Source organism: Lissotriton vulgaris, chromosome 5, assembly GCF_964263255.1.
Source record: "Lissotriton vulgaris chromosome 5, aLisVul1.2, whole genome shotgun sequence".
NCBI lineage: Eukaryota > Metazoa > Chordata > Amphibia > Caudata > Salamandridae > Lissotriton > Lissotriton vulgaris.
In genome coordinates, this window is record NC_141693.1 from 1,291,744,781 (window position 1) to 1,291,766,738 (window position 21,958).

The 21,958-nt window shown below is 41.0% G+C and overlaps 1 protein-coding gene across 1 annotated transcript in view; it reads left to right on the top strand.

Moving 5' to 3' along the window:
• Nucleotides 1-672: 672 nt before the first annotated feature.
• Nucleotides 673-21,958, top strand: part of LOC147712486 (protein FAM107B-like) — a 79,672-nt gene continuing 58,386 nt past the window's right edge. Inside the window, exons 1-2 of the mRNA XM_086920345.1 lie at nt 673-1,135; nt 20,755-20,791. Of these exons, the coding sequence (XP_086776471.1) occupies nt 995-1,135; nt 20,755-20,791 (178 nt within the window). The 5' untranslated portion in view covers nt 673-994. The remainder of the gene's footprint in view (nt 1,136-20,754; nt 20,792-21,958) is intronic.

Consider the following 21,958-nt stretch of genomic DNA (forward strand, 5'->3'; position numbering starts at 1 on the left):
ACATAATATGCCTAATTCACACCTACTTTAAAATGAAAGCCTGCGTGCGTCACTGGAGACAAAGTAATTGCGATGTAAACTGACTATTGGGACTGTAATTACCAGCATGCTTTGCTGCAGAGCATTAATGACACCTTGGAGCGACGCCCGTGTCTGTCTAAAGTGAGCAGGTCACGTGCCTGCTGCCAGATTTGGCGGGCCCGGATTAAGATTAAGATTTGAGATTTGGGGATTATTGCAGACGCCGCTAATTACAGAAAGAGCCTGCTAATCTGCACAGTGCAGAGGCGAATGGACATGGAAAACCTGCTGCCTGAGGAGAACCCTTACCCGGGAGATATGGGAAGAATGAGCGGCCCTGCAGAAGACGATGCTTCTGTTATTTCTTTCTACTTCCCTGGCGCCTCTTTCTCGTGTCCTTTCTTGTCCTCCTTGCCTGACCACATCTTGTGGTCTTTCTGATGCTCGCTCTCTCTCTCTCTCTCTGATCTTGTTTGCCACGCTGGCCCCTCCTTCCTTCTAATCCTGTGGTTTATTGTCTCTGACTGGATTTGATTCCTGTAGCTCGCCCCTTCCCTTACTTTTCAGCATACCGTTTCGCCACCTCCCCCTCTATGTCCTTCACATGACCCCTTTTACACTCTAAATTCTGACTTCTTTGCTTCATTTCTCTGGCCTTCGCCCGGTTTTCTTATTTATCACAGTTATGCCTTCTCTTGAATTTTACGTTGTGGGCCTTGACACATTATATAGATTTGCTTCCTACTCCCGTTTTCCATGACATTTCCTTTTATACATTGCCAATTTTGTCTGTTCTGTCACCGCCTCTCTCTTCGTCATTTCTCTAAACCCTCTCTCCTCGGCCTTTATTCCCTCTCTCTCACTGACACCTCCTTTCTCCCCCTACCTACACTCACCCATTTATCTACTACGTGCCTCCTCTTGTTTCGCTTTCCTCAATCTTCCACTCCACCTTATACCCCACAATCAGCGAATGCCCACCAGAGCACCTGTGCCCATCAGTGGCTGTGCCAGAGCGCCAGCCCTCACCAGCCGTCGCCCGTGTGCCACCCTCGGAGGGCAGGAGGTGGTGGCCCAGAGCAGGATGGGAGGATTCCAATCTCATACCAAGAAGGTAGGTCCTGCCCAGCGCGCGAGCCTTTGGGGTGGGCTCCTGTAACACGGGGTTACAATGGGGGGGGGGGGGGGGGGGGGGTCTCCTCGCGAGAGCCTGAGTCATCTCCGAGTCAGAAGCGCGTCAGTTTGACGTCGGGGTACCCAGCTGGTTCCGTGAGTGAGTTGACAATTCGCAAAACAAGCCAGGTGCAATGAATGCGGAAGGGATGACCTGTTAGCATTGCTGGAGCCTATACCTGCATTGCATGGGTGTACCGTTGTCACGGGGAAATTCTAGTATGCATGCGTTTTGTGCCTCTCCATTGCATTAGAATTCTTGCGTTTGGATGTAAATGTGGCAGTCTGAAGTTCTTCTGGTGACCAGAAGTGACGTCATGGCGTCAGTCGATGGGACTTGGAAAAAAAGAGAATCCACTGACATCCCCCTGAGTTGCTTGGCAGTGCTGAGCTGAGCAGTGACTTTACTCCTCTTCCTTTAATTATTCAGAGAACGAGGACCACTTTATTTTAGGGTTCTAACCCGAATGAAAGTCACGTTCCTTACTGGATTCAATTCAATTCAAAATAGTCTTTATTCGATATTTTTCAATCATAAAAGACATTTTACAGTTAATAAAAAATTGTTGTTTTTGATACCCCACCCCCTTCCCCACAATAAAACAAGATCCACATTGAATTAATTTGATCTAAAAGAAAAGAAAAAGAATAGATATCACCCTAACTCATCCTATTTACATGTTTACATATTATCAGATAAAAACTATTAAAAAGAAGCACAGTTTTAAAAGCAAGTATAAAAACTAATTCATCAATGCAAAGATACAAAAATACACGTTACTAGTACAGTATACGTAGTTGATCATTTGTTAATACAATGTACAAACATACCAGCAGGAAGCAGTAGCTATCCTTTAATTATTCCAGACTCATTTTACGTGCCCGAATTATCCACATCCAGTGGAACATTTTTGACATGGCTATAACAACGGGCTGTGATGTATCATTTCTTAAGATCCTAACAGCCTCATTTGCAGTTCTAAGGCCTAACTGTACGCAAATCGGTTTTAGCCATGATCGCCTGGGGGCACTATATTCGGGACAAGCAAACAACACATGACCAATGTTTTCCTTATGATCAGTGCAAAAGGGGCACCTTGAAGTATGACTCTTATGCCATTTCTCAGTTAAAAAGTTTAACGGTAGAGTCCCCACCCTGAATTGGTGATACCTCTTCCGGTCCCCTGGTACAGTGATCCAGTCCCAATAAGGTTCTAGGGCCGGTGAATGTTTGAGTTCTAGAAAATCATAAGTAAATGATCGAACAATACGTTTTCCAAAACACTTGGTCTCTATCATTCTCCAATATAGATCTTGAAGTACCTTTTTGGGTGGAAAAACATTACTTACAGGATCATCCCAGAGTTGAGATAGTCCCATCGCCCTATATATAGTTCTTACATCTCTCATCCAGGCTATTTTACAACTTTTATCCTGGGTTCTAACTTCTAAAAAACCTTGGGCATACTGGGAGAGTTCTGGGGTTACCCATAGCCTCCTCCAGTAGGCAACTGATCTATACCTTGCCATGTCCTCAAAGCTGTAGAATCCAAGATCATAGTTTAAAGGTATCAAGGGGGTTGACATAGGTAAACCAGTAATGTTGCAGAGAAATTTATTCTGAGCTACCGTCAACTTTGTAAGATTACTGGGCCCCCAGAGTTCAGCCCCATATAGGACTGCCGCTCCTACCTTTGCATTGTAAATTTTTATTGCCGGTCAGATTGGTTTAGTATATGATGAGGAAAGTTCCTTGGTAAGGGCTCCTGTTAGTTGAGCGTGTCTTGTTACTAGCTCATTAGTATGTTGTTTCCAGACTAGGTTATAGGACAAGTTAATTCCAAGATACTTAAAGACCTGGGTCTGTTCTAGCTGGACCCCGTCCATAGTAACCTTCCCTCTGATATGTCTTCGTTTGTGCAAAACCATGAATTTTGTTTTGCTTGTATTAATGACAAGACCGTGGTCTGCGCAAAACGATTCAAAAACGCCAATGGCCCTCTGAAGTCCCTGTTGTGTCTTTGATATCCACAGGGTATCGTCCGCAAACATCAACAGGGGGATCAGTCTTCCTGCCAACTTTGGGGCATCTGTAGGTTGATGTTCAAAGTACCTGATCACCCTGTTGATGTATAGCGAAAAGAGCGTTGGAGCTAATACGCATCCTTGGCGTACTCCCTTCGCAATAGGGAATTTATCAGTGACACTACCCTGCTGATTCCACCGAACTTGTGTGTAGTTGTTCTCATGCATTCTAATTAATAGACAAAGAATTTCATTTGGAATACCCTGTTCTTGCAATATATTCCATAACTTGTGGCGGGGGACTAAATCAAAAGCCGATTTTAAGTCGACAAAAGCTGCAAAAAGCATCCCCCCCAAGTAAAACTACACGCCAGTATAATAACACAAATCTAAAAACTTGATCAATGGTACTAGTATGGCTACGAAAGCCTGCCTGCAGAGGTGACAGTATGTCCTGTTCGTCTATCCACCCATGGATTCGCTGCAATAGAAGTCTTGCTAATACTTTCTGTATACATGCGATACTGGATTCAAAACGAACTGTGCCACCATTTGAAGAATGGGATAAAGGCTCACCCACTCGTGTTCCACTCCTTTACCACTCACACACTATCTGCAAAGGAACCCTTCCTACAACTGAGCTTCTTTCAGTTGTTGAGGTGTGAGAATAACTAACAGCAGTTTATTTACGAAGTGGGACTTCTCACATCCTTTTATTACTCGCAGCCCATCACACGCCTGACTTCCTAGGATTCCACACGTTAATTTCTGTTTCTTTAACCCTACAAGGTTTATTTCAGGTGATCAATCTTCGAGTGATTAATGCCAGAGTCATTTGTTTTTAATCGTTCTTTTAGTAACTTTCTGGTATTTTGGAGAAAATGTTCAAAATGACTTACGGTATTTCTGTGTTTTTTCATTTTTATAAAACTCCTGTTATTCTTCCCTCTTCCTTTTCTCATTTACGTGTACACTTTACAGCATGTATCCGTTTCCCTTTATTATAATTAACTGCTCCTTTCCCTTTATAATATTTTCATTCAGGGGAACCCTCTAGCCTCTCTGACCATCTGTTTATTTCAAAGCAAACCAGTATATTACATTTACTTTTAAACCTTTGCCTTTGCCTAGCTTGTATCCAATTTTATTGTTTGTGGGGTTTATTATTCTGAGATTTTCACTTCTGCTGGAATTGTTCAAAGAAAACGTCATCCCTCCTGTTTACCTCTCATTACAAGTGGTCCTTCTTTTGTAACACTGAGTTGTGTTCCCCCCTACCTTCCACCCCAACCCACCCCCTTCCCCGCAAACTCTTTAATAGCCCTCTATAAATAACCTCGGTCAAGTGGCTGACATCCTTGCTGCGTTGAAACTGGATGTGGCTTTAGAAGAAATCTTGTGCAGATTACCAGAGAAATCCTTTTCGTGCCACATAATCTCTTGGGACAAAAGATGCCTTTTGCATGTGGTGCGGGTGTCACACAAGCTGCAGGCCAGACTGTCCAAGATTCAGGATCACTATCAACAATGACTGAGCGTTGACCAAGTAGAAAGCCCCATATCTAGTTGAAAGTTTTTCCTTCTACTATTGTTCCATTTATACCACTCTCTTGGTCATCTGATCGACTTTGTTTTGTGCTGAGAGAGGTTAGATATAAAGGGTCCCAACAGTCATCCAATGAGGACCAGGAATTGGATTACTAAACTACAAACCAGAAATTAAACTCATGTAAATTACTCCAAAGAAAATGCTGTAAAGATAAAAGAAGATCACAGCAAGCCCAAATCTCCTGAAGAAACATAGGTGAGACAAAATCATACACACTAAAAGTGCAGTTAAATCTATACAGAATAATAGCATTAGTATTTGATGCTCTGAGATGTCTCCAATATGATTTCATCTGGCCATTAGTAATCCCAAATTAAGAATGCACATTCTCTTGATTAGAAATGATCATGATAGCTGAGTCGTAATGGAAAATTGTATTTAGTTTATCAAAACTTAAAGTAAAATGAGTGCATCAGTACATTTGTATCAGGTTATAAAACAGATTTAGTCAGATTCGAATGAGACATTCAAGCTAAGAATCCAAAGCTCAGACTTAAGCAGTCTGCCAGAAAGGAAGAGACCACCATGGGTGCACAGCATATGCATCAGTTCAGGAAGGATGCACGCACGGAATGTCAACACCAGGCAAGATTAGAGTGCTACAGAAGTTCCGCAAAATATCTGCAGCAGGATTAGGCTGGCAGCACGTGTGCAGATCTCCTTGAGTAAAGAAATAGCAGCAGCAGCTCATCTGCCACCAACACTACCAACCAAGCCACTTCCGCCAAGTCCGTTAAATCAGATAATATTATATTCTTAAAGTTCCACGGGTGACACCTCCTGGAATCACCTAATCTGGTCAAACCACTCAGTTCATTGGTCAGTTCGTATAGGATGGGTGTCAGGCGCCATTAAGAAGAAGCAAAATGTAGAGAAATAGGTGGGACAATTACACAGTCCTTGAGCAAACCACTATGTGACACCTCAGAAGAATGCTCCTTTTAGCAAAAGCACATAAGCGAGTTCAAGAGAACAGTTTCCCAAGGCAGCTATTCAGGATTGTAACGAAAAATGTTGCAAAGTGTCTTGTACAGTATATGAGCATTCAGGAAAGAAAACATTGTTTCACGTTATTGGTTATACTGAAAACTTCTCTCACAAACAATAGATTTAGCAAGTCAAGAAATGTCACATATGCAATCGGACCTACATTAAATTGAGCTAATATATAACGTAAAATATATGTGATTATTAAACATACATTCACATAACATAAAGACGTCGTGATTCTAGTATAACTCTGATATTCTTGAAATCATTTACTATGGTTACAAATAAGACATGTCAGTATGGTATTCTTATGCTCTTCGAACACACTAACATATAAATATATTTAAAATCTTTATACTAAAAACTCATAGGTGTATGACATCAGTACACATGCGAGATACAATCTCTGAAAGTTTCATGGAAGAATCATTAATAAGAAATGTGTAACACCTATTTTTCTCTTGTCATTTCGGTGCACACGTCTACACACAAGGAAAGATTTTAACACCATTTTCATCATAATCAGGTTCAATCTTAATGTTTGATAAGTTCTTCATTAAATACACGTACTCATACATGATAATAAAGCAGGATTAGAGGTAAACTCCATAATATGAGAAGTTAGCATTTACATATTTCTAGCACACATCAATGAAATATAGTACTTTGTCACTTAGTAAATCACAATCTATTTTATTTGTATGAATATCATCTAGGCTACATCATTTCTGCATGCTTTTATGATGCAGAAACTACAAATGTTCTTATCCTGTCATGTTTCCTTGAACATATAGTTGATGCACGTTTATTAACTTTCTCTCAGAAAGTGTCATAAACCAGTTTCTGATGTTATTAAAAGTTTAACTGTAGTTCCTTCTCCAACACATGTCGACCAAGGCATGTAGAGCAATACATACATGAAACGTAGCAAAGTATTTAACCCTAGCACATGCTATTAAGGTGTTGTTTTATGCGGTATGTTACACCTACAACGCAACTTTTACGTAGCATTCCGTTACAACGCAGATTTTACAACGCGGGATCCATTACATCGGATGTCATTACAATGCATGGCATTACATCGCAGATGCTATTACAACGCATACTATTACATCGTAAGTATTGGTAAGTATTTAATTTTTTTTATTTTATTTAATATTATTTAATTGATTTAATTATTATTAATTATAAAAAAATATTTATTTTTGTTTTTAAATATTATAAATTAAATATATTAATTTAAGTGATTTTTTAAATAAGTATGAGTATAGGAGTATATGTTTTGGGGTACTGAGGTATATGTTTTGGGATGTTTGGGTATTTATAGGTTTTAGGGCAGGGTTTGGGTTTTGGGGTACAGGGGTGTTTTTAGGTTTTAGGGCAGGGTTTGGGTTTTGGGGTACAGGGGTGTTTTTAGGTTTTAGGGTAGGGTTTGGGTTTTGGGGTACAGGGGTGTTTTTAGGTTTTAGGTTTGGGTTTTGGGGTACAGGGGTGTTTTTAGGTTTTAGGGCAGGGTTTGGGTTTTGGGGTACAGGGGTGTTTTTAGGTTTTAGGGTAGGGTTTGGGTTTTGGGGTACAGGGGTGGTTTTAGGTTTTAGGGTAGGGTTTGGGTTTTGGGGTACAGGGGTGTTTTTAGGTTTCAGGGTAGGGTTTGGGTTTTGGGGTACAGGGGTGTTTTTAGGTTTTCGGGCAGGGTTTGGGTTTTGGGGTACAGGGGTGTTTTTAGGTTTTAGGGCAGGGTTTGGGTTTAGGGATAATTAAATTATATTTACCATTTTAAAATATATTTAATAAATTAAATTAATTATTTTACATTAATTACATTTTTTAATTACATTAATTAAATTAAATAAATTAATATTTTTAATTTAATTTAATTTCATTATAAAAAATATGTACATTAAACTAATTACTTTTTTTAATTAAATTAAATTAATTACAATTTTTAATAAAATTACATTTATTAAATAGATATTATTTTATTAAATTAAATTAATGACAATTTTTAAATGTCTTTTAATTAAATTATTTAAAAAAAATTAATTACAATAAACTAAATAACATTTTTAAAAAAAGGTATACTTACCTATACTTACGATGTAATGCCATGCGTTGTAATAGCATCTGCGATGTAATGCCATGCATTGTATTGACATCCGTTGTAATGGATCCCGCGTTGTAAAATCTGCGTTGTAACGGAATGCGTTGTAACACAACGCGTTGTACTGACACCAATCCCTTTTATGCTAAGAAAGGCTTTGGCCTTTAAAATAGGCTCTTTTGGGAAGGGTGGGGTGGTTTTTGAGATGGCCGCCTCTGCATGGCGCTGCGATGCAGCTCCACCTAACCGTGTTCTCTCCCATCCAAGTCATAAAGAAGAATGAAAGTTATGCCTCAGCCTGAATACCCGCAGTGCTTCTGCTAGGTTTATCTGTAGTGTTGAGGATACAGAGGTCCAGATTGCTGCTTGTAAGAAATAGGGTTACTGGTTGTTTGGGGTGAAACCCTACTTAAGCAGGTACCACAATCCTTGTCAGGGTGAAGTCACAAGCAAACCCTAAACTAACCTGCGTTCAACACTCGGGTAGCTTGGCACAGAGCAGTCAGCCTTAACTCAGAGGCAATGTGTAAAGTATTTGTGCAACACTTCAAACAGTAACACAGTGAAAACCCACCACAAAAGGTACAAAGCCGATTTGGAAAAATAGAGTAATTATTAATAAATAAAACAAGACCACAACTGCAAAAATCCAATTAGTAGAAGCAAGGTTATTCAATTTTAAAGATTTTAGTAAAAACAGCAACAAAATGCACAAAGTACCAACTGTGGTTTGATATGTGGTCATTCCGGACTGGGACAAAGTCACAAGTTCAGGCCGAACGCAAAGGAGTGTGGGCCAGTGACAAAGACTCAGTTAGGTCAGTTGAACAGAGTACCTTAAATCCTGGTTTGTTGAGAGTTACAAAGATCTGTGTCAAGACTGCATTGCGCACCTAAAGCGATGTGTCGGTTCCAAAATGTGGTAAGGCTGCGGTCTTAGGTCCTGCGTCATCATTGAGAATCCCATTGCCGAGGACTTGCGAATTGAAGTCCGGCGTCGAGGATGCATCATGCAGCTGGGCGATGTGTAGGTTCCCAGGAGCGAGGCTGCGATGCTTAGTCCTTCGTCGTTGTAGAAGCTGCCATTGATGAAGTATGTGAGGGGCTGCACCAAGGATGCGTCTTGCAGCAGCAGTTCCGATGGGGTGACAGGCTGCGATGCGGATCTTTCCGATGGTACTGGTGTTTGCAGCAGCAGTATTTATCTGTTCTGTTTCGGGTTGTGCCATGCTGCAGAGGAGATCAATAGGTTCCTCTGCATCCACAGAGTCTAGCAGAGCACCTTAGGTCTACTTCCAAGGGCATCACTTGACAGGGTAGACTCACAGATGGCAGAGTCCAGGTGCTGGGTTCAAGATTGTAAGAGCCTTCTGTCCCTGAGGTTCAAGTCAAACTAGCCCTTGGAGTCACTTTGGGGTCTTGGGTTCAACAGATGCAGGTCCGATCCTTCTCACTCAAGCATGAAGGGCACCATGCAGCAGGTCAGCACAGCAGTGCAGCAGTTCTTCAGAGCAGCAGTCCAGCAGAGTGGCAGTTCTTTCAGCAGCACAGCAGTCATTCTTCCTGGCAAAATATCCACTGAACCATAAGTGTACGGAAGGGTTGGTGTCTGATATCCAAAATTCACACCCAGTGGCCTTCCTCTGGAAGGTGGGAGAAGCTTCCAGAAATCCCATTTGAAGTCTGTAGGCCTTTCCTGACCTGGCTCCAGGCTAACTACATGGGGTATGCAGACTTTTGTCTGGAGGCAGGACACAGTCTGTTGAAGTGTTAGTAGGGCTGGGCTCAGCTCCACTCTCATATCCTACCAGTGATAACCCATCCAGAAAAATCTAAGTTCTCTATTTTGTGTGGCTGTCTAGGGGGAATACACAAAGCTCATCTGTCAGCTACACTCAGTCATGTGACCAAGAGACAGGCTATAGGCACTAAATGGCTATGACAGGAAAATGTCAACTTCAAAAAGTTGTGGAGTAAAAGTTCCTACAAGGGATTTTGTTTAACAAGCGATTTATTTAATTTCAACATTGCTCGTGAATGCCCTGATAGTAGCATCAAAAATATAAAATTTCAACATAAATTCAAAAATTCTATAGTGAATCTCAAAAAAAGAGAAAGAACCGGATGTATTCCTTTTTAGTATACATTTATGATCAGAAATAGAAGCTTTAGGGTGCACATTAATCTTATATACACAGGTGACAATAAACCACAATCATATGAAGTAATTTATCCTTATCACGGATGTAGTAAAACCCATTTCAAATAATAATCTCTAGGGAAACAACTTATATAGAAGACATACATTTCCTATGCACAAAATTTCTTTAGCAAGTTGGAAACTGGGTTGATGCTTTAACGTTTCCGTCATTTATGTTGTCCATCTATAAGACCATCTTCAGGTCGTAGAATTCACTTGAAGAACAAAGACCCTTTGATGAGTGGTTCAATCAGAATACTTGTTGGTTAGTGCTGTATAGATATATTTGGGTTGAGTAACTCAGTGCGTATTTACTGATAGAGCCACATAGCTGCAGTCGGCGAGATGTAGTAATTCTATCTATGCCAAGATGAACGAATTGTCTTGAATCACTCCATATCACCGCCAATAATTAGCATGTCCGACTGGCATTTCATCTGCACTTGGTATGAACACGCTGATCATTAAACAATAATGAATGAGGGACATACAAATAAAAATAAATGTTGTTCTACAAAGCTATAGATGAGCAATGGTCCATAGGGTTAGATTTTTCACAAAACAAATGAAAATATAGACTCCAATCAGTACTATATTAGCAAGTTTTTCAGTACCCAGCCGGGCCTGAAATTTTATTAAAGTATAAACACAATTAAAAGACCACCAGAGAGGTCTAATGCAAAAGCTGATAGGGTACAAGCCTGTACCTATCCAGAGCACACTCGAACAAAGTTCGGGGGTGAGAGGGTAAGAGAAGAAAAGAGGGTAAAGAATATCAGGCAAAAAGAACATGGGAGCCAATTGTCCCTTGCATCATTAGCACATTTGCAAAGCAAGTTCAGACAAACAATTCCTGTAACAATATTGACACAATGGGAAAGCTACAGAATTGCAAAAGTGTCGACGGCGTTTCGATCCCTGGCTCCTAATGAACTGGGATCATCATCAGGACTTTAACAATATATTGCCTGTATGTACTTTTTAAAGAAACCTTTTCGAGCGATCTTCAACAAACTCCTGTGAGTCTAGAGGAGACGGTTGGGTGGAGGACTGGTGCCTCGAGATCCTAATCCAATTGGTTAGGAATGTTACTGTTAACTGCTATCCTGCTTAGAATGAATCAAAACGTCACAGAGGTATACAATATATCCAAAACCTCCCGAGGGCGGGCACTCGAACTATTTCAGGGTCTTGAGTACAGAGACAATACTGCCTTGCTCGCAATACGAGCAGAATACGAACGGCGTGCTCAATGGCACTATGCCGACTCCACGCAAATCCGTTCCGGATTTGCGTGGAGTCGGCATAGTGCCATTGAGCACGCCGTTCGTATTCTGCTCGTATTGCGAGCAAGGCAGCATTGTCTCTGTACTCAAGACCCTGAAATAGTTCGAGTGCCCACCCTCGGGAGGTTTTGGATATATTGTATACCTCCGTGACGTTTTGATTCATTCTAAGCAGGATAGCAGTTAACAGTAACATTCCTAACCAATTGGATTAGGATCTCGAGGCACCAGTCCTCCACCCAACCGTCTCCTATAGACTCACAGGAGTTCGTTGAAGATCGCTCGAAAAGGTTTCTTTAAAAAGTACATACAGGCAATATATTGTTAAAGTCCTGATGATGATCCCAGTTCATTAGGAGCCAGGGATCGAAACGCCGTCGACACTTTTGCAATTCTGTAGCTTTCCCATTGTGTCAATATTGTTACAGGAATTGTTTGTCTGAACTTGCTTTGCAAATGTGCTAATGATGCAAGGGACAATTGGCTCCCATGTTCTTTTTGCCTGATATTCTTTACCCTCTTTTCTTCTCTTACCCTCTCACCCCCGAACTTTGTTCGAGTGTGCTCTGGATAGGTACAGGCTTGTACCCTATCAGCTTTTGCATTAGACCTCTCTGGTGGTCTTTTAATTGTGTTTATACTTTAATAAAATTTCAGGCCCGGCTGGGTACTGAAAAACTTGCTAATATAGTACTGATTGGAGTCTATATTTTCATTTGTTTTGTGAAAAATCTAACCCTATGGACCATTGTTCTCCTTAATAGTTGATTGCCCAAGGTCCCTAGGTACTTATTGGGTCCCCCTTGTTTTTGTTATATAGATGAGCAATAGCAGTTATTGGAGCCCTTGCCCGATTGCGAAGCTCTACAAAGATAAAATACCCAGGTGAAAACAAATACAGAGGGAGATATATTATATTGTGACATAATCTGATCCTAATAATTCTCTTACCCATGTAATATCTTGTATCTCCGATAGGCGGGCCACAAAGAGCAATCCCTTCTAGAACTTACACATAGTATAGTTACATTTTTCCCAATTATGTTTTGATCTACAACCCGGTTACTTTGATACAGGTCACATGAGCCTTACCAAGACTAATAATATTGCTCTTAACATGTTATATCCAGGGGTACCTCATTGTATTATCTGCAATCAGCAGATCAGCTATAATATCCTGCCATACTTTAGCTTCCTTATTTGCTAACAACTTTGCCCCCACAAAGACAGGATTCGTTCTGAACATATGCATTCTGTTTTGGACTCCTGACTTTATTTTAAGTAGATTCATGAAGGTAGACCATGGAACTTCACAGAGTTTCCTTAGAGAGGTATCCTAGGAAAGCAACTGATTTTTTAAAAATTGTTTTGCCCTAAAGCTCAGCTCTATATAATGCCCCCACCTGGGACTTTGTTTCTCGTTTAAGGTTGCTGTCAAGTGGGCCACAATTACTCAAGATGCTGGCAGATCCTCCTTTCTGACATAAACAGATGCTCAGGTAAACAAAACCTTCAAACAATTTTAGTTTTTCATTATTTAACCAAAATGTTGCCTTAAGGTGACGCCTGTTTCTCAAAGTCTCAAAGTTACACTTCTAGAAGTGGTTTCCAGCTCTTTAAAATAAAAAAACCCTTTCAATGCTTCCCACAGGTTGTGCAGTCCATTTTCCGCATGGGCAACTCACACACTATATTCGGCGTGTAACAAACATGGAACAGGTGATCCAGTTATGACATTCCACATTACATTTGCACAATTAGTATTTTTTGAATATCTTAATAAAGAGACCAGGTGGCATTCTTGCTCAACCCGTTACCTGCAGTAAGTATTCTGTTCTTTTTTCATGGAGGCCAAAGCGTATAGATGCTTTGTATATGCGTAGACTAAAAAGATGGCGTCAGTCAAAGGGCGGAGTCCGGGTTTTTGGCAAAAATCATTCTTAACATGGAGGACGAAGAAGGTAAAAAAAAAATCTGTTTCTTTCCTCGGGGTGATATATTTCATGTTAAAGCAAAAGAATCTCAACTTTTGCTCAACCGGTCCCAATAATAATCGAAGACCAGCCTGGCAGTCTTTAATTATTTTATTAGTAGACAGGTGGGTTTGCAGCTTTGCTGTCAGAATTTTGCCAAATAGTTGTCCATGCCCTTCAGGGAGTGAGATAAGCCTGTATTTTTTCCTGCACCACCCAACCTCCCTTTTTTTGAATAATAGTACTATTGTTGCTAATTGCGAAGATGGAAAGGTGATCCCATCTCCTAGGTCTTGTCTAGTAAAGTGGTCATTACAGGAAAAAACATCCTGTTTGGACTAAATTTAATTGAGGTGCTTTCCATCTCTTTTGCACTGCAATAGCAGACATCAACTTTTCTTATCCAACTTTAGCATCAACACCAGCTGGAGTGGTAGATGTATTCATATGCAATGCAGAAAAATATTGGAGCCAAGCGTCAGCTGTAATGTGACATTCTGAGGTTACATATTTTCCCATCGCACCACTACCAGTTAGAAGCCAGAAGATTTAACAATAATTATTTATAATTTTTCCTGCAATTACACCAGAATGCTATTGCAATAGCTGTTTTTACTGCCATGGTGTGGCACAGGTATTATCCAGTATGCAATTAAAGGCCATGCTGTACACCAGGTATTCCTTCACTTGTCATACAATGCCCATATTTGAGGTCAGTACTATTTAATGTGTATGTGGCCCCCAAAACACCTCATCCAGTCTCATAGTCTTCCTCTCATGATATACGCGGATGAACCTCAGATTGTCATTCAGCAGGATGAGACCTCCCTCCATACCCAGATCCACTTTCAAAACTTTCTTTCAGCCTGTGCTAGTGAATGAGTTCCAGTGCATTTAATCAAATTACAGACAAGACGGCAACTGAAGATTGAGCAGTCTCTCGCTCTTCATTATTTGGGACTAATTTCCTTTCATTTTTGCTTTTACCATCACTGTTAGTAAAGTCCCATCAGTTTGTGCCTAGTATATAAGAATTCTGTGCAAGATCGGCCCTGTTCTTCCTCAACTTGCTATAAAATAGTTGTCCAGGCTATTGTGCTATCTTGCTGGATTTTTGCAATTCAGGCTCACAAGACTCCACATCTATGAACTCTTCATTCACTCTCCATCATCAAGAGATCTTTCAGAGCCTTTTCCCATGCGTTTGGGCCTTGTGTCGGAAAGATCTTTTTGTCTAAAATCTCACTTTCACATCTATCATGTGACAAGATCACTGCAGTCTTCATCTGCTCCCTGCTTGTCATCCCTCGTGTTTGTAAAGCCAAAGCTGGGGACTACTCTTTCACCACCTCCTGTTCAGTACATTTCTGAACACTTGGGTCTTTTCCACCAGTTTCTTCGCCCTCACGCTTTGAATCCATAACATACAGAATCAGCACACCCATGGGGTATTTCCTTTCTTTACAATACTCAAATGATATTCAGATCATGTCATGATGTCCTCTATGCTGCCCTCTTATTCCAGTCAACACTGTGATTGCCACAATTATTCGAGCATATAGCACTTCATGCAGCCATTTTCCACAGGTATTCTTCGACAGCAGTCACTTGCGTTAGGTACACTATCAATTCTTAAGTATGCCAGACGGTGACGTGAAGCGCCTCATTTATTTCCACCATGTGACAGCCATTGCCATGATGTGTTCTAGTTTTTTTTCCCCCATATACCATGTAATGTCCCGGTAAACCCCAGGTATGCTCCATATGTAAGGCAATGCCATGATATGCTGCATGTATTCATCCGTATGTCAATGCGTTGATGGTCCACAGCTACTCCCCATAAACCACTCAGTGCCATCAGGTGCTACATAATTCACTCATAGCTATAATGCTGCAGTGAATATTCTAGACAATGCTGTGATATCTGCCAAGGATTTCTCCATATGCCAGCCAGTGCAGCGAAGTGGTACATGTATTGCTCATATGCCATCAGTCAGTGTCATAAAAGACAGGAAGGGATGCATGGAAAATTTCACAGGAAAGCAAAAAGGTCAACATTTTGCTTATTTAGTAGTTCAAGTGTTCAGTGGAGTTTGGTTAGAAAAACTGGTACAATATAAAGTAAGAGAAGACTAGAAAACTTCCGGATTCTGTGTCTAACCACAAGAAAACAGCTCTTGTTGATGCTGCTTGAGCGCCCCAGGGCTGAAAAAATGGTCCGTGGGAAAGCACCCATTCCGAATTGCTAAAAAAATGTGCTTTCCTCATTCAAAGAGGGTGTTTCTGATTTGCTGCTTCTAACCAAAGAAATAGGTATCTTTTGTTAGATTGATGTGATTGACCTCTGGACAGCCATTTATAATGGAACTTCACCGGCTCAACAATTTATCACAAACAACTTGAACTTGGTTCAGGTCATTAGATGACTTATTCCCAGAGATGCAATTGATGTGGCTCATTCCTGCAAACCCTATTCAGTCAGATGGCACCGTTCTGGACTGGTTTGCGACCTCTAAGATTAGTAGTATTAAATAAGTTTATTCAGACTGTGGACTTAGTAGCAGTGGTATAATATATATATCGTAAGGCATTAAAACACATGGAGTCACTTAAAAAAACATAAAATCCCTTAAAATCAACCAATATCACCATTGCCAAATAAAACCTCCCGACCGCACAGAATACGTCTAAGAGCTGCATATCATATACAATACTTATGCCATCCCCCCTTGCATTTTTCTCGTATTTAATAAGTGCAGGTTTTAGAAATTGGCGCCTTCTAGCTTTAAAATATAGAAAATCCATCAACACATGAACACATGACACTAGAACAATACACCTTCAGCCCACAACCACAGTTCCTATCCCAATCCAAAAAGTCTTTAACACCCCCTCTACATTCATTAACTGTATTTACCCTTTTCAGTAAAGCTGCTCACTTCTGAGCATTAGGTTACTTGGAGAGGTAAGGATAAATCATTAAATTCTGCCAAGAATCTTCAATTATGGGTGGAGGTCTTTAAATTAAGTTAACTTAACCTGGATTCAACAGAACTCTTCTATTTTAATTCCTCTTTGGATATAGAAGGGTAACCTTAATTTTAAAATCGTTTATGTAAAAATAATTGGCTAAACTACAAGTTGTTTCCTTACACATATGGCCCAACGTAATTTGCTCTGACAGATTTCCTTCATACAGAAGGTCTGGATGCAATTAGCTGCTTGTGCCAAAGCGCATCCTTTGCCTGGAAGTAGAACAAATCCTTGAGTTCAGCCCGGTTTCAACTCTTTCCTCTTGGACCATAGGTCCTTTGTCGCCTCCAAAAGTTTCAACTGCCTTCGCATCCTCCGAAAGACCTTCAAATGGATACCCCCCAAATGCAGAAGACCATCACCCACGCACTCGTAACCAGCAGACTGGACTACGGTAACGCCCTCTACGCCAGAATCAACAGAACCCTCCAAACCATCCAGAACGCCATGGCCAGACTCATCCTCGGGACACCATGGTATGAACGCATGACCCAACACCTATGAAACCTCCAGTGGCTCCCCGTCGAGAAGAGAGTGGTCTTCACACTTCTCACCCACGCCTACAAATCCCTCCACAGCATCGCACCCTAGTACCTAAACGATAGAGTCTCCTTCCACGTACCCAAAAGAAACCTCTGCTCCGCCGATCTTGCCCTGGCAGAGAAGCCACGCATCCAAAGAACCAGAGCATGCTGGAGATCATTTTCCTACATCGCAGCCAAGACCTGGAACGAGCTCCCAGTAAACATCCGGCGCTCTCTGGCCCTGCACACCTTCAGGCAGAGCCTAAAGACCTGGCTCTTCGACTGAACCGGAGCTGCCCACCCACCCCCCAGCGCCTTGAGACCCTCACGGGTGAGTAGCGCGTTTACAAACCCCTGATTGATTGAGTCCTAAAAGATTGTTCAGGCTTTCGGTTTCGGTTTGAAAACATCCCTGAGCTCCTCCCTCACAGTGAGGGAGCTGTAGCCCTCAGCAGGACTAGGATTTCCTGCAGGGAGGTTGAACCCATATGATGAAGCATGTCACCTGCGGGTGAGTGAGGGTTCTAGTCCTTAAGGGATAATTCCCCCCTTATTGGTTATATCTCACTTACAAGTCATCTTTTTGAGCGAACCTGCACTTTCACCACACACAACTCACATGCTAAATACATAGACTCGAGGTAGTATAGTGTTATAGATTATATCTAGGGGAAGTTCTCCTCGTTGGTCTCTAAACTCAATTCCCTAGGACCCTACCCCACCATTTTGTTGTTATAATGCCTGGAAGGTTTGCCAGCTTGTCAATTATAGGGCAGCAATTACATGATGCCTGAACCACCATTGACCCTTCAGTGATGGAAGTGAAGTGGGTGCTTAGGTTAGACAGTTTTGCGTCTAAGGACATGACACACTAGCTAGTGTTTGAAAAAAGTCATCTTGGAGTTGCAATTTGTCAGAATACCAGTTTAAGAATGAGGTAATGCTTATACTTATTTGGCTATTCCCACTCAGTGGGTTCAAATCTGTATTTATGTTGGAAAGACATCTTGTATTAAGGAAAGGTTACTCAGTTTGGGATGTAGAAAAGTTGAGGTCACATTTCATAAGAAAAAAAAGAAGAGCTTTCTTAAGTGTTCACTCTGGTAGCTTTCAATGAAGTAGAGAAATGCCCTTTCCTGCTTCAGTACACTTTATTGTCTTCGTCTGTGACCGCTGTATTATACATAAGGCTTCTGTTTTTCTGTTTTTACTGATTTGTACAGATAAATACAGACAGAAAACAAGGTGTTTCCTGTCTGCATTTATTTTTAAAAGCGGAAAAATACTGAAAATGTTGCTTCTTGTGAGAAACTCTCCATGCAGTCTTTCATGAATTCTAGGCAACAGCTTAGCAGGCAGACAGCATGGAGGGCTAAAATACAGGATGAGACTTCCTTATTACAGGCATATGTTAACTTATATTTGTAGTATAACGCTAATATGTACATGTGAGTGTAGTGTTTTGTTATACATGTCCTCTTAGTTTGCTAAAATGTGACAGGCATCCATGTTTGAGTGCACGACGAAGAGTTATTTACCCAGAAATATACCATTTTACCGCTACATTTATTCTTGAAACACAAAATAAATATGGAAAAATACCAATAAGATGGCCAAAAAATAAGTATGGATAAATACAGATGGAAATTACAAAAAAATAAACACCATAAAACCTGGAGCCCTAATTATACCGCAGATTTGGATATCTTGGGCACTTCTGTAGTAAAGATGCTGTGCTGGGTTGCCATCCATAACAAGAATTGTGGCCTGAATGGTCAGTGTTTCATGACAAAGTGCCTCTTTGGATTCCCTAGTTAGTAATGGTTAAGTGTGAAGTGAGCTGGTTAGCTGTGGTGAGGTGATTAACTCTAGTGGTCACTGTATCTGAGATCATTGCAGGTGGGACTAGAACGTTAATGGTATTTTTATTTATGCCACATTTCTTGACGAAGTGGTTGGTTCTGGGAATTTTTCAGTTAGGGCGAAAACCCTCACTAGCAAAACAGAGCCTCTCCTTAGTTGAATTAAATGTTGCTTAAGAAAAATAAACTGTAAAAAAATATTTTCCTTGCCTCCTCCCCAAATGATCCAGAACTGTCTCCATCCGCAGCCTGATATTGGACTCACAGTCTAGTGTAAAGCATCTAGACCAGTCCAGTAGCTCCTGGTGCTTCCTGACATTTATGATTCGATTGCTTTGGCCTCTTTAATTCCAGGGACTGTTGCCAGTCTAAGTAACCTAGCTTAGTTTGAGTGTACTGCTGTTCCCATAGTCAATTGGCACATTCAACTTTCAGAGACAATATTAAGTTCAAACAGTGCAGCAGATGTAAGTCCCAGCAGCTCCCAGAAACTGGTGCAGCAAATGATTTATGCTGCAAATTTGAGACCCCTGAGCTGGGGTATCCAGGGGGTGAATAAGAAAGATGAAGCAGACTTAGTTTGGCCGTCGCTTGCCCGCTCCGACCTTGGAGAAAAAAACAGTAAGCAGCCTTTTTTGCTTTGACTACTGAAATTATAATTTAGATTTGAAATAAGGACATTTTTTTTACATGCTGGGCACAACTATACATATAAATTCAAGAATGGAATTTAATTTGGGTTATTTCATATTTAACGACAAGTGACACTGTATTTATGAAATAAGAATACAACTTTAGATCTCATGAACATTAGACATAAATATGTTAGATCGAACCAAGCCTAGTTGACAAACTGTTGTGATGTTTATGAGCGAAAGTTTTTCCCTCTTCTCTTTCCATTGGTAGCTCATATATTAGAGAAATGGTTTATGTTACAATGGTGCTCCAATTTGTTTGATTTTCCATAAAATGTTATTTTGTGAATACCCTTAAAGTTGAAGCTTGATGAAGTCCACAGTGCTTCAGGTAAAATATACATGTTGTTAACTATAACGCAATAACTGTGAATATTTTAAAATGTTATATTTTGTTGTTAATCAGCTTTTGATATGTTTCATATTCACAGCCATTATGAAGCGCATATGAAAAACATGTGTAATGTTTTATATAATTGAACTGATTCTTGAATGAATTTATGAAAGAATTTCATTTGAATTATACCAGCAATTGAGTCATTTAATATAGCCTTTGATACCCCAATCACTTTCAGTCTCCCACAACTCATATTTGTCAAGTACTCTTTGAATGGGCCCACTGAGGTCCATGGAGACTGAATAGGTGAGGCTACATCTTTACTGGGCAAGTTGTTCCTCACCTCTTCAACAAATTTGAACACACTTTATGGTCAATAACCCACCCAGCAGAGAGAGCATGACAACGTGACAACCAAAAACGTTTCAGAACCGTGAACCCTTTATTTGCCATCTAAAGTGATCAGTGTCTTCTAGCCTTTGCCTAATGTTGACGAGAGAGCAAACCTTTCCGTAGATCATAAAGTCCATTTGTGTTGTTAGGTTACTCTCCTTGAATACATGTTAGTTGAATCCATTGGCTGATTAGAGAACAAAATTTGCCCTGTGATCAATGGCAATGTATAAGATTGGGCATGGACTTCTGAATCAAAACCACAGAAAATGAAGTTTTGTTTAGGAGCCATGTACTTTTCAATCCAATCATAAACAGTAGATTTGTAGGCCAACACAGATGGGTAAAGCTTCGCGGGACATGGTACTACTTACCAGCTATATACTTAATTAATTGTGTACTGGTGAGCCAATGTTACAGTCAATGTTACAGCGTCAGCTCTATTGATTAATATGATAAAATAGTGCATGCAGCTTGTGTTGGAGCCATGCATATTTCTAATAGACGTTTTTTTTTTCTATTGTTCTACCAGGCTGAAAGCAGAAACAAAAAGAAAGCCTTCATATCAGGTAAGAACCCTCTGGGAACTTGTGTCATTTGCTATTGGTATGGTTTGGCCAGTTGGGGCTGAGCTCTGCCGTTTTTAGCTCGGATTGCTCTTATTAAGATATATTATTCATTGTCAGCCAAGTAATATCCCTTGGTGTAGTACTATGCTACGATTGCGGAACGTGCCTAGTTTGCGCTACAACGCGCTACACGAATTACACGTAGCACTGTGCAAAAACACGTAGCGTAGCGGGCATTTTTTGTTTTGCTTGCTCGCGGTCCTCAAGGTCAAGTTGGCAACGGCGAGCGAGCAAAATCAACATCCCCGCGAGACTTTTTCCTCGTTCGCGATCAGCAACATCAAGTTGCCGATCGCGAGCGTGGAAAATAAACCTCCCGGCGTGATTCTCAACTCGGGGAGGTCAGGTTTTTCACTGCCAGTGGTCGTGTATGCTCACGACCACTCGCGATGAGAAACTACCAGTCCACGTTGAGAAAGCTGCCACTTGAGTGCAAATCTACTCGAGCGTCAGAAAATGACTGCTTGCACTGTGCAAGATGCCGACAAGCACAGTGCGGACAAGCATCCGACACTGTGCAATCAGTGCGAACAGCATTTTCCCTATCGCACTACACAGTTCGCGTAGTTACTAGTAGCTTGCGTAGTTCAAAGTGCACTTTGCATAGCTACGCGTAGCGATACTATGCAAACTACGTCTAGGGTTACCAATTAGTACATGTACTTTGATTAGACAGGCCGCAGTTCAGTTACAAAGTCCAGGAGGAAGGAAAGATAGTTAGCTGTGTGTTGAGTGTATATTTTTCACTTTATATCTCCCTGGTCACCTTCTGACTGGTTTGACAGCCACTGTCTTGTTAGGGGGCGACACTTCCATAGTATGATATGTACAGTGAGGTCAATGCAGCTAATATTGAAGTTAGGCATGTTGTGTGCTTCATAGTGGAGTCGCTCAGTTGGCATTCCGATGGATGACTGAAGGCACACCTAAGGCGAGCACGGCTAGACCGTACATACAGGAATGAGACATGGGCGTTCTACTATGCTGGGCAGATGAGCAACCTGTGCCAGCAAGTTATGTTTATTCTCTTAAGACATGAAAGCAAACCGTTAAAGAAGGGTCCTAGGGCATATTTCTCGACCTGGCATGGACACAGCCCCCAACAAC